Here is an 11,335-nt window from a genome sequence, read left to right as displayed (position 1 = left end):
CTGGCTTGTTTATCTACAGGGCCTGGGGAGGTTAGGACACTTGCCCAAGTCACAGCTGGGATGGCCATCCTTAAATCTGAGGGGCAGCCCCTGGTCTCAAGTCAGCCTGCAGATTTCCTCAGTCCTCAGACCCCCTCAATCTGGGGGGGGGAGGGCATTTTCTCCCCAACTTCTAAGGAGGGGAAAGGGTGGCACTGAGGAGGGCTGGAGGGCAGGGTGGACTCTAGCCCTAACCCTTCTTTTCCTCTGGTTCAAGCTGGGAGCATAAGAGCCCTGAGCTCCTGGGATGATGACGGGAGGGAGGGAGCCTGGGCTGCTGGACAGAATCCGAGGCTGTTCTGGGATGACAGACACCGAGCCAAGGTCTCCCAAGCCGGGGATTTCCTCCGGGTCAGTTTCAGTTTTTTTTTTTTTTTTTCCCAACCTGCCCGGGCTCCTTCTGCCCAGTCACCAGTGACGTTTATTGTCTCCCGCCCGCTATTGGCTGGCAGGGCCTCCGGGAAGCCAATCAGAAGTGAGGGATTCGTCCCTTTATAAACCCAGCGCCCACAGGCCTCGGTGAGGTTGGGCTCCTGTACCCGCGGGCCATGGAGCGCTCCCTGGGCGCTCTCCTTCTGCTGGGGACCCTGGCCCTGCCGGAGACCTGGGCGGGTAAGGAGGGACTGGAAACGGCACCCAGGGGTAGCCCTAGGGCCGGGATGGGGTTCCTTCCACGGAGCTCCTCGGACCCCAGCCCAGACAGCATTTCCCCGGACCCGGCTCCTTCGTGTCAGTGCGGTCCGGCGGGGTGAGAGGGAGAAGCCGGAATCAGCCTGGACCGGGAGCCCGCCGCCCCCGTGCGGGGCTTTGAGGGGGGTGTCTTCGTGTGGGTCCCTTAGTTGGAGGGGTGAGTGATTCGGTAGGGGTGGGAGGTCATGGGGAGGGAGAATGGGGGCCACAGTCCTGGAGGCGTTAAGAAGGGGTAGAGCTATCCGGGGACCCCCGAACCTCCCCGGGGCTCTCCCAAGGGCTTGGACAGAACCCGGGGCAGCTTTGTTAAAGAGCTTCCGGGAGGATGGGGGGAGGGGCAGGTGAGGACACGAGGTGGGGGGCCGGGGGTGAGCAGTGTGAGAGACCCCGGACTGGACCAGAGGTGGGGGCGGGGAGAGGGAGGCAGCGTCCAGGGGCAGGGGCGAGGTGTGCCAGCCTGGGGCGGAAGGGAGGGTAAGGGGCGGGGATGCCAGGGGTGGGGGTCGGGGTGGGGTGTCTCGGGATAGTGGGTTGGGTCAAGGGTTCCTCCCGGGCATGGTCGAGGGTCACCCCCGCCCTGACCCCGGCCGTCCCCCCGTCCCAGGCTCCCACTCCCTGAGGTATTTCGCCTCAGCCGTGACCCGGCCCGGTGGGGAGCCGCGGGTCCTCGTCGTGGGTTACGTGGACGATCAGCTGTTCTCGAGCTTCGACTCCAACTCCTCGAGTCAGAGGGTGGAGCCGCGGGCGGCGTGGATGGAGGGGGTGGAGAAGGAGGACCCGGGGTACTGGGAGCGGGAGACGCGGAACGTGAGGGTGACAGCACAGAGTTACCGAGAGAGCATGGAGAACGTTCCGGGCTACTTCAACCAGAGCGCCAGCGGTGCGTGACGGGGGAGGGGCAGGGGCGGGGCGGGGGGGCGGGGCCGCCCGGGGGACCCCCTGGGGGTGTGTGGGGCGGGGCCGCCCGGGGCCCCCCTGGGGGGTGTGTGTGGGGCGGGGCCGCCTGGGGCCCCCCTGGGGGTGTGGGGGGCGGGGCCGCCCGGGGCCCCCCTGGGGGTGTGTGTGGGGCGGGGCCGCCCGGGGCCCCCCCTGGGGGTGTGGGGGCGGGGGCGGGGCCGCCCGGGGCCCCCCTGGGGAGGGGACAGGAGCCGGGGGTGTCATCCAGGGTCCGGCCTCACTGACCCGGGCCGGGCCGGGCAGACGTCCACACCTTCCAGCGCATGCAGGGCTGCGAGGTCTCCCCGGAGCTCACCTTCCAGCGCGGGTTTCTCCAGTACGCCTACTACGGGCAGGACTACATCGCCCTGGACACCGAGACCTACACGTGGACGGCGGTCGTGCCCCAGGCTGTGAACACCAAGCGCAAGTGGGAGGCGGAGAGGCCTGCAGAGAAATGGAAGGGCCTCCTGGAGGAGGAGTGCGTGCTGTGGGTGAAGAAGTACCTGGAGATGGGGAAGGAGACGCTGATGAGGACGGGTACGGCCGGCCCCCAGTGCGCGGCACCCCAGGCCCCTGGGCGGCCTTTCTCCACCTCCCCTCAGCCCCGGGACCCCTTGTACCCCAGGGCGTATTGTAGGGTGTTCCCCTCCCCCCACCTGTCCTTGTGCCCCTGGAGGGGAGGGGGAAGGGGAGCCTGGAAATGCCCCTGCCTTTTGGCTGCAGACCCACCCAAGTGTGCGCGGCATTCAAGGCCATAACCCATCCTTCTCAGCTCTTCTCAGCCCCAGCCCTGTGTCCCCAAACCCCAAGAACACCTTGTACCCCATGGTTCAGATTGTGGGGTGTTCCACCTGTTCATGTGCCCTTGGAGGGGAGGGGGGAAGGGGAGCCTGGTAATGCCTCTGACCTTTGCCTCCAGACCCACCCTCTACCAGAGTGACCCGCCACACTGCCCCCCACGGGGAGGTGACCCTTCGGTGCCGGGCCCATGACTTTTACCCCAAGGAGATCTCCCTGACTTGGCTGAGGGATGGGGAGGAACAGCCCCAGGACACGGAGTTCATTGAGACTAGGCCTGCAGGAGATGGCACCTTCCAGAAGTGGGCAGCTGTGGAGGTGACCTCTGGCCAGGAAGGGAGATACACCTGCCGAGTTCAGCACGAGGGGCTGCCTGAGCCCCTCACCCTGCAGTGGGGTAAGGACAGTGAGGAGGGGCTGGGAAAAGGCCACCCCCACCCCACAGGACCAGAGGGAGGGGGAGTTACTGGGGGAGATGGGGGAAGGGTTAGTGACTCAGGCCAGACAGGGATCAGGGCCTCTCAATTCCCTTTTCCATTTCAGAGCCACAGTCTTCACTCACCTGGCTCATTGTGGGGGCCATCGCTGCTGGCCTCCTCCTCACTGCAGTCATTGTTGGAGTTGGGATATGGAAAAGGAAGCATTCAGGTAGGCAGGACTAGGAGGGGTCTTTAGGGATTAGGCACGTGGAGATCCGGGCTCCACCTGAACCAGCAGCTTTTCTCTCTGTCCCCAAGTCCTCTCTTTCCCATCTAAGGGACAGTTAGAGGAGCCCTAAGAATGTGGATAAACAAATCCCTAACTAGAAGCCTTTTCCCTGGAGGATGCCTGGCAGGGGTATCAAAGGCTGGCTGAGTGGGGAATCTGCTTCAGACTCAGCTCAGACATGAACATGGGGATCTCTGCCTGAGGACCTGGGTGTCTCCCCGCCTGGGGGCTGTAGACCAGCCCTGGGAACCCCCTAGGGGCAGGCCTGGTGAGGGGGACAGGCCCATTTGGGGGCCTTTTCTCTCTTCTTCTTGGATCTAGAGGCTGGAGTGCTATGGGGCATGGGGGTGCAGCCTTGGTTATTTGTTGTGTCTCCAAGACAAATCTTGGAATTTCTGAGACCCTAGTGTGGTCTCCTCTCCTGGATTCCTCATTGGAAATTTGTTTTGTTTTACAGGTAGAAAAGAAGGTGATTATGTTCCAGCTGCAGGTAAGTGAAGGTTAGACATGGAGGATAGAAAGAAGGGACCAGCCCACGGTGATCTGGGACCTGAGCACTGAGAAGCAGAGGGGAGGCCTAGCCCGGTAGCCTTCCCTTGGTGTCCGCTTTCCTTCTCATACTCTGGGATGCATGTCCCTGACTGGATTGTTTCCCTCCTTTGTCTCCAGGCAATGACAGTGCACAAGGGTCAGATATCTCTCTCACAGCCAAAGGTGAGACTCTGGGGGCCTGGAAGGAGGGAGGGGCTGGGGTAAAGGGGGCCAAGCAAAAAGGAGGAGGATCTGTGGGAGGTTGGGCTGAGGATGGGCTGGGTGGGAAGGCAGGCTCTTCAGAATGATGACAGGCTGGAGGCCAGAGGGTACTTGGAGGATCCCCATGAATCTGTCTTTCCTTCTTCAGCTTGAGAGAATTGCCTGGCATGGACCTGAGATGGAAAACCAGTCTGCAATCCCCCTACTGTTCCTGTTGACCCCTGGCCTCTCTCCCCTGCACTGACCCCTTCGATCCTCCCTGGACTTTCCTAGCCCAAGCCCAGGGCAGCCTCATCAGGGCCTTCATCCTGTTCTCTAAGGCCTCCCTCCCTTCCTCCCTCCTGTCTTTGTGTCTGCTTTGGGAATGAGCGTCTGATGTCTGACCGATAAAACAATCTGCAGTCTTCAGCTTTTCTCCACAGTCTCAGCTGAGCATCCCATTGGGTGGGGGATTACAGGGAACAGGATGACCATGTGGAGGGTTCTGGACACGTGAAGGGGAAAATAAATGAAAGTTTGGAGGTACCTGAGAAACCTTTTATTTGTTCTCCTGAGTCTGGAAGTGCAGGTGGGGGCTGGGCCCAGAGGGGAAGGAGCCTGGGGGGTGGGCAGCGTGTTGCGCATGGAGAGGAGGCAGACATTTGTATTTGATTTGTACTTCTCTGGGGCGTGTGTGGACAAGGTCTATTGGGACTTGTTTCGGGTCTTCACACAGAGCCCAGGCTGCACACTCCTCCTGGGCCTGGAGCCATCCCCAGACAGGATGCTGAGTCACTAACTCATAGGCCGCCTGCCCGTAGGCTGCCCTTCAGCACTGACCTTTGCAGAGGTCCAGTTCTATTTTTGTCATTTTCATCAGAAATATAAAAGCAGTATTTTCATCTTGCTCCTTGTAAACTACTGGGGTCAGGAAGTCTTGTGAGAGGAGAGGACATGTCTTCCATGGGGGCTCACTTTCCTCATTTGCATTAGAAAATGGGTCTAAATTTCAATGTTGCTCAGTCAGTTTAGCCCCTGACTTACAGGCAGGAAGGCCTGGGTTTAAATCCCATCTCAGACAATAGTTTTGTGACCTTGAGCAGGTCACTTAACCTTTCACCTCAGGAATCAGGGTGGGGGGGTCATATTAACTCCTCCTCCAGATCAAGTAAGATCATCTGTACAAAGTACTTAGCAAGGCTTGTTATAGAAATGAACACTGCTATTATTGCTTTCAAACGCTAATTCCTATGATTCTGCGGATTCCAAACAGTCATCATGACACTCATTGAAAGATAACTCATCCTTTAGAGCCCTAAGAATTCCTCGCAGTGTGAAGTCAGTCTTTATCTCCTAAGCAGGGACCCTCCTGCCACTCTGTGCCTATTCATGGTATTACAGGATTTAGAATGAGAGTATCCTCCCTTCAGAAATGATTAGCATGAAGGGAGTGGGAGGAGGGTGCATCCTCTGACAAACCAGCCCCTGAGGCCTCCAGACTTCCAGGTGAGCTTGGACACTTCCAAGGCTCATCAGTCTAGAGCCTAAAGGGGCCTCCGAGGCCCTCGGATCCAGCTGCCTAGGACAGCACCTAGTCCATAGGAGACTCAGTCAAGGCTGTTGGCCTGCCTGGCTCCAATCCCCAAATCCATTCCTCTGATCTCTAGGACTTTACTATGAAAGGAAAATCTACTTGATAATGTTTAGATGTAGCTTCTGAAGGCCAGGCTAGCTCAGCCATGGGTGTTCAGAGAAGCCAGTCTGGGACACCCAGGGAAGGTTCCCAGTGAGAAAGGGGCCTTCTACATTAGATAATCTGTGCACGCTGACCCCCGTGCAATCTGATGAGAGTTTTCAGGGGGTCTGTGAACTTGTATGGGAAGAAATACATCTTTATTTTGACTCACTTCCGATTGAAATGTCATCATTCCTTTGACTATTAAATTTTCAAAAACCACACTAAGTTCTGAGGAGACATTTATTAAAAGCTTCACCAGATGACACAAAAAATTTAAGATGCCTGGATCTAGCTTATGTCAGAATGATGAGGGAAATACAATTATGTTTAGGTATATTTTGGCACTTTTTGTACCTGTGAGTGTGTGTATACATGCACCCACACCTATGAATACATATATGTACATGAGAGATAGTAACTACTAACCAAATAATTCACAGGTAAGAGTTAAGAAATTGCCATGCCTTTTGACCCAGCAATACTGCTGCTAGGCCTATTTGTAAGGACGATAGGGGAAAAAGGAAAAGAACCTATATGTTCTATAATATTTATAGCCACTGTATGTGCGGCAGCAACAAATTGGAAATAGTAAGGATGACTATCAGTTGGGGAATGACTGAGCAAGTTGTGTTACATGACGACTATAAAATCCTACTGTGACATAAGACATGATGAAAACATGGAAGGACTGTCAGGAAATAATAAGTGAAATGGGCAGAACCAAGAGAACATCACATACATTCTCAGCAATTCTGTCTTAAGAGCAACTTTGAGTAACTAAGTCACGTTGACTACTGTAAGTACCCAGATGAACTACAAGGGATCTATGAAGCTGTATGCATCCAGAGAAAAAAAGGATAAATGGAAGCATTCAAAGAATGATTTTACACACACACACACACACACACACACACACACACACACACACACACACACACACACACACACGTACCCACACACCTATCTCTAGTGGTATCCATCTCTAGGGCAGGGGGAAGGGAAGAAAAAGAAAAGGGGAAAATTACATGGTAACTTTATTATATATTTACTAGGAATACCACGTTGTACATTATAGATTTGCAGTTTCATGGGCAATCTCTTTTTCTTCTATGTTATAAATATTATTTTATTTCACAAATTCAAACTAAAATACAGAAAATTACAGAAACATCAGAGCTACAACTGGTTCCTGTCGTCTTCAGGCTAAGTATCAGTGACTATGCCAGATGTGAGGCCGCATCTTTGATGATGTTGGGTTGTTCAGCTTGTCAGGAGCCCAGGTCCCCAGGACCACTCTGAGGGAGGACAAAGGGAGGAGATGAGAGGACAAAGAGATCATGGGAAAAGACCTGGGTCAAGAAGCCTGGCCTTTTCAGTGATTCGTTGCACTCTCCTGGGGTCCTTGTTTTCAAAGATATTCAGGATCTGGTCCCCTCCTTTTATTAGGGACATGCTTAGCCACAGCTAGCTCAGGTTTAAGTTCAATGTTGGGATGAAGTGAGGCTCTCAGAAATCATTGAACATTAAAGAAAGGAGGTTGACTTGGCACTGACAGCAATGATGTGCACCAAGGACATGGTGACACTTTTCTGAATAGAGCTCCTCTCATGTCCAGGTGGAAACTTCTCTAGTCAACCAGATAGGCCATGGTGACTCCAAAGAAGCCATCATGTGGAAGGAGCCACAGCTCCCTATGGATGGTACTTTAGGTGCCCTTAGGTCACCAGGTCCTGCTTCATGGGAGACAAAGGCCAATCAGATCCTAGTGACAGCTTTGTTGCCTTTTAGGGAAAACTAATCTTTTGTTTGGGGAAACCAGAAACCCCTGGTCCCATCCCACACCACTCCCCCCAAAACCCAGCGATCTTCTAGAAGTCCTTCCACCATTTCCTAATTGTCAGGATTTGATTGGACAATTATCCTGGCCCAGGAAATACAAGACGTGAAGAAAAAATACCTTGCCTCAATAAAGAGTAACCAAAAGAAAAAAAAATGAGGAGGATGGAAAAAAGCAGAAATTCTAGACTTTCCCTTTCTTCTTTGGATGAACTGAGCCTCAGATCTTAATCATCTAGTCCTGGTGTCAAATACAACTGGAACCACTTAAAAATGTAATTTGGAAATAGTTTACAAAATGAAGATGCAATAAAACATAAATAATGTTGATATGAGGTTTCCTAATGCGCTCCAGGAGAGGTGATCTTTAGGATGTGGAGATTGTGGTGGGGCAGGGTGACAGCGGTTCTGGTTTTCTAGTATTTGAAGGGGCTCTTATGGAAAAGAGGGGATTTCATATTCACAGTGGCTTGTCAGTGCTTAAAATGTGAGAAATTCAGAGCTGTAAGGATCCTTAGAGATGGAACCAACTGTCATTCCTTAATGGGTAAACTGAGGCTCAGAGAAACAGGAAGACAATGAAGGAGTCAGAGACCAAGGCAGAGACACATGGAATGATGGCGTCCCAGATGTTCCAGCTGGAAGGGGATGCAGAGATCCAGTCTAACTCACTTGTGTCATGATGAAGAACTTGTGTCCCAAGAGAGGGAAAGTCATTGCTCTGAGGTCACCCAGCAGGTCAGGAACAGAGCTGGGACTGGAGCCTCGGTCTTTTGATTCCTAAGTCAGACCTTTTCTATCACCCTGCATTGGGACATGAAGATATTGAGGAGGAAAAAAAAAATCAAACAATTTGGGGTTTGGGGGACAGAGCTGGAGGGTTAAAGAGACAGAGAGGCAGGGGTGGAGGGGACCTAAATCTCCCTTTCCTTCTCCAGCTAGTGGCAGGCACCAGTGTAAGCCTGCATTACTATCAGCTGGGAGGAAGGAGCTTTACTCTTTATCCTCTGAGCTTCCTAGGACTCCTTTCAGTCCCTCAGCTCTGCCCAGTCCGGGGCTGATTTTGCCCTTCAGGACCCCTTAGTGTGGCACCTCCAGGTGCTGCCACCATATCACCTCCTGTGTCAGAAAAGTGACCCTTTGCTCATCAGCTAGGCAGGTGAGGGGTCCCAGGAACTTGAATGCTATCCCTCTTAACCCTTCATGAAGCCACATTTCCTGTTCCACAGAGTTCTCAGGGTCCTCAGCACCCTATCCCTTGGTCTTTGACCTCTTTTGATATCTAGGCATCTTAGCCTTTAGCTCTTCTTGTCCCTTACAATCCCTCCTATATCCAGGTGTCCTAGCCCACACTGTTTTGGGAACTTGGAATGCTTTCTAGTCCCAATATTTAAAAAATATCGTGGTATTTGATTTTCTCCTTTAATGAAAGTGAAACACAGTCAAGAATCTACCCCTCTCCTTCTCCCAGCTGCCTATATCTTTAGATTCATGTAGCCAGCCTCCCAGTTTCCCATGTACTCAGTTAGCTATACTCATGGATCTGAGCAGTCTTTTCTGTCCCTCTAGGGTTCACTCCCCAGGATTCCACCATTTAAATGGGCTTGGCTGGATTGGTGCTCCTCACACTGGGGATGTTGGTATTTCTAGACTGGCATAGATTCAAATGTTGCCAAGACAGAACCTGGAGGCCCCTGCATGAGCAGGAGATGGACTTAAAATAAACACATTGAGTCATGGAGTGTGTGGTCTTTGTCATCAATGACATTGGCATTGGAGGACAGGGCTGGGAGTCATGGAGGGTTCCTTGGAGAGGGGTGAAGGAGTGGAGGAATTACTCTGACTCAGTTCTCAGCCTCTGCCAGAGGCTGTCTCTTCTAAAGTACCTGGATGCCATTTTTCTTAAGAAAAGAAGGCTGTCTGGGAAGCTTTAGTTTTGGATTGAAAGTGGGAGAGGACATTCTAGGTGGGGACGACTGTGCATGACCATGGACTTGGGGAAGCCATCTTGGAATGGAGAGGGCATTAACCCAGCTGGAGGTAGGGGTCTCAATGCTTAATCTTAAGAGGAATCAGCTGTGTGAAGTAAGAGACTCCAAAAGGTAATGGGATTTCAGGTTTAAAAGTCAGGTTAGAGACAGCTTGGTAGTTGTGGTGGCACAGTAGTAGAAACTGAGGACATGCCCTGGAGAAATGAAAGCATTCCAAACCAAACATCCTTTCATTCTTGAGCTTCTGACTCCCTCCTTATCACAGAAGAGTTGGGGAACAGCAGGAGAATATTATGTCCAATACTATTCTTTGTGAGTCCTATTACTTGAACTTCCGGATCAAATCCCAGCTCCATGTCTTTCTCCCCTGAGGTCCTTCCTAGGAAACGGTGTCAAAGATCAGATGGCTAAGTCATTTGATCTCTCCCTATTTCACTGGAAAACTCTGATTCTGAAAGCTGTCTCTATCCTCTACCCTGGTCCACACTTAGGGAATTTGAATATGTAACACTGTCTGTAGTGTTAATAATGGGAAGAAACATTGAAATGGCTTCCATCTAGTAGAAATGCCTCCCATGTCCCTTGTAAGCCCCTGTGCCTAATATAGTACCATCCTGTTTGAACTTGGCTGGGCAAACTTTAGCAGAAGCTCAAAGTTTCTCCCTTTCTTTATCTCTCAATTTGTGTATTTTGGATCCTCTGTCTAGTTAAGACAACAAAGCAACCATTCCTTTAGATAAAGTAGACCCTTTAGAACAGGAAATTTTATATCTCTTGTTCTAGAGAAGTTGAGAGCATCTGAAATTATCTAGAGAGAACTTTGGTGGTTTCTATGAGGATCTCCTACTTCCCTGATTTTCTGGGTTGCAAGAAGTTGATAAGGGCTCCCCCAAATGCAAAATCTACTTCTTACTGGGAAGCCCCTGTCCAAGAATGTCGACCTAATCTCCTTAATCTCCTTTAATTCCTGACCCAGACTGATCTCTTTGGGGAGTTTGGTCACACTTCTGGAATTGAGAGACTTTCAACTGTTCTGATGCACTGGGGGATAGTACTTGTGTTGAGGGAGACCAAGCCAGACCATTATATATAATACTCTCTCCAGGGGCTGGGACAAAATGTTTAAGGATTGGTTCAACATAGTATCACACTTAACTTTCTAGGTCTTACAACAAGTAAACGTGTGAATGCAGGGTCTTTTTCCCACATTGACAAAAAATAGGTATTTGTATGGGGAAACAACACAAGAACAAGAGAGGCAGCCAATTCATGTGGTCAGGCCCAGGAGAATACATAGTTAACATATAGTTTCATGAACTACGAGGTCACACTTGGCTGAGGAATTTATTTTTGTCTTACAAATTTACCTGTTTAGGTAAAAAATTTGTCAGGTATAAGAGATATGTGGAGTGACTGTATGAGTTGATGCCATGAAGCAATGAGAATCAGCCCAACTATCTGTCTGTCTACCTGTCTATCTATCTACCTATCAATCTGTCTGTCTATGCATATATATCTATGTAATACATATCTACATATAATGTGATACAGATAGTCATAAGCATGTTTACTGTCCTATATATAGGGGTAGGGGGTTTGATCCATGAATGCCTGGACGTTCTGTTGCACTTCACTTTGTCCTTTTGTGCAAAACTATTTTTTCCCCTTAAAAATATCTTGTTTTCTTCCTCCAAAGCCATGTTTTTGCTACAATATGATTTGATCCACTGAATCTCTTTGTAGTAATTCCTGTTGCTCAACAATCACAGACTTGATTGTCCTGTGAAAGGACCGGAGCATAGAATCAAACTTTGTCATTTTGAACAATTAGAAAAGTAACTAGGTACAAACCAGAAATAGTTAA

At 51.1% G+C, this 11,335-nt stretch overlaps 1 protein-coding gene across 3 annotated transcripts; it reads left to right on the top strand.

The window, feature by feature from the left end:
* The first annotated feature begins 510 nt into the window (after positions 1-510).
* On the top strand, positions 511-4,452 carry LOC140514219 (patr class I histocompatibility antigen, A-108 alpha chain-like). Of its 3 annotated transcripts, none has more exons than XM_072624334.1 (8): positions 511-651; positions 1,334-1,609; positions 1,930-2,205; positions 2,588-2,863; positions 3,010-3,114; positions 3,632-3,664; positions 3,844-3,888; positions 4,076-4,452. In XM_072624334.1, exons 1-8 carry the CDS (start codon positions 588-590, stop codon positions 4,078-4,080), a joined length of 1,080 nt encoding a protein of 359 aa, XP_072480435.1. In that variant the 5' UTR covers positions 511-587; the 3' UTR covers positions 4,081-4,452. The 3 variants fall into 3 exon arrangements, with proteins under 3 accessions (XP_072480435.1, XP_072480437.1, XP_072480438.1); XM_072624337.1 differs by lacking the exon at positions 511-651 and adding an exon at positions 659-886; XM_072624336.1 differs by lacking the exon at positions 3,010-3,114 and having other exon boundaries at positions 519-651.
* Positions 4,453-11,335: the final 6,883 nt, after the last annotated feature.

This window comes from Notamacropus eugenii, chromosome 7, assembly GCF_028372415.1.
Source record: "Notamacropus eugenii isolate mMacEug1 chromosome 7, mMacEug1.pri_v2, whole genome shotgun sequence".
Lineage (NCBI taxonomy): Eukaryota > Metazoa > Chordata > Mammalia > Diprotodontia > Macropodidae > Notamacropus > Notamacropus eugenii.
Note: the sequence above shows the minus strand (reverse complement) of the source record. Positions and strands in the feature narration are given on the sequence as shown.